The sequence below is a fragment of the Alnus glutinosa genome, chromosome 11 (assembly GCF_958979055.1).
Source record: "Alnus glutinosa chromosome 11, dhAlnGlut1.1, whole genome shotgun sequence".
NCBI classification, from domain to species: Eukaryota; Viridiplantae; Streptophyta; class Magnoliopsida; order Fagales; family Betulaceae; genus Alnus; species Alnus glutinosa.
In genome coordinates this window covers 25,751,879-25,753,317 of record NC_084896.1, presented here as the reverse complement: position 1 = coordinate 25,753,317, position 1,439 = coordinate 25,751,879, and the positions used below count along the sequence as shown (strand labels likewise).

General features: G+C 51.1%; 1 protein-coding gene across 1 annotated transcript; it reads left to right on the top strand.

Annotated features, from left to right (window-relative positions):
• LOC133881949 (protein IRX15-LIKE-like) lies at window positions 1–1,439 on the top strand. The gene has a single exon (XM_062321026.1). The coding sequence runs from the start codon at window positions 201–203 to the stop codon at window positions 1,188–1,190; it is 990 nt and encodes a 329-aa protein (XP_062177010.1). The 5' UTR covers window positions 1–200; the 3' UTR covers window positions 1,191–1,439.

Genomic DNA, 1,439 nt, shown 5'->3' with positions numbered 1-1,439 from the left:
CCCCAAACGGCCACCGCTTCCATCTCTTTCATCCCTCGGTCTTCGTGGCTCTCTCTCTCAATCCCTTCCGTGATTCCTCTCAAACTCCCAAGAAAATCAAGGAGCAATAAAACAAGATAAAACAAAAAAGAAAAGAAAAGAAAATAATCTTTTCTCATAGTCTCTCATCCCTCTCTATCTGCGTCTCTGTCTCCCCTAAAATGAAGGCCAACAACGCCGCCAACACAAAGCTCGTACTCCTCCACCACCCCTCCTCAATCCACAAACAAAACGGCGCAATCTCCTGCTCCTCCTCCTCCTCAAACGCTCACCGTCTCTGGCTCCTCTTCGTCACCACGTTATGCACCTTAGCCTTCACCGTAACCCTCTTCAGCTCCACCATCCCCTCATCCAGACCCACCAGCAGAACCTCTGCTTTCACCACCGCGCCTCTCCCGCCACCCATCTCCGACGCACTCCTCCACTACGCCGCCACGGCCTCGAACTCCTCCGCCGGCTCTCCCCACATGTCCTCCGCCGAGCTCACCTCCATCTCCGCGGCTCTCACCCGCTGCTCTCCCGGCTGCAATTTTCTAGTCTTCGGTCTGACCCACGAGTCCCTCCTCTGGCACGCGCTCAACTTCAACGCCCGCACGGTTTACTTGGACGAGAACGAGTTCTTGGTGTCCAAGTTCGAACAGTCCCACCCGGGAATCGAAGCCTACGACGTGTCGTTCTCCACCAAGGTCTCCGAAATGCCGGAGCTCATTCAAGGAACGAAATCCCAGGTCCGGAACGATTGCAGGCCGGTGCAGAACCTCTTGTTCTCGGAATGCGTGCTCGGGATCAACGACCTGCCGAATCACATATACGACGTGCCGTGGGACGTGATTCTCGTCGACGGGCCACGTGGGTACTTCCCCAGTGCCCCCGGGAGGATGTCAGCGATATTCACGGCGAGCGTGCTGGCGAGGAGCAAGAGGGCCGGCGGGTCACGGTCACGGACCCATGTGTTCGTGCACGACTTTGACAGAGAGGTGGAGAGGACGTGCAGCGATGAGTTTTTGTGCCAAGAGAATTTGGTTGAGACTGTGGACTCGTTGGGGCATTTTGTGTTGGAGAGAATGGAGGAGAACTGCTTTGAGTTCTGTAAAAATTCCACCACTTCCTCTTCATCATTGCCATCGTCGGATTTAGATTCTTTATCATGAGAAGATGATGAAGATTATCATTGAGTCAGATGGGGTTTGTGATCAATTGTATTATTATTACACTTTTTTCGTTTTTTTTTTTCATAGAAAGTATAGGTGTAAACTGTTTCAAGCGTGTCCAAAACAAAGATGAAGCATCAAAGTTTTGGGTATCTTTGAAAGTTTCTTTTTTTTAGTGAGTTTGCTCTGTTTGGTTGCTGAGAAACGTTGGGAAAGAAATTGCTAGAATTTGAAACTTTGAGAAGCCGA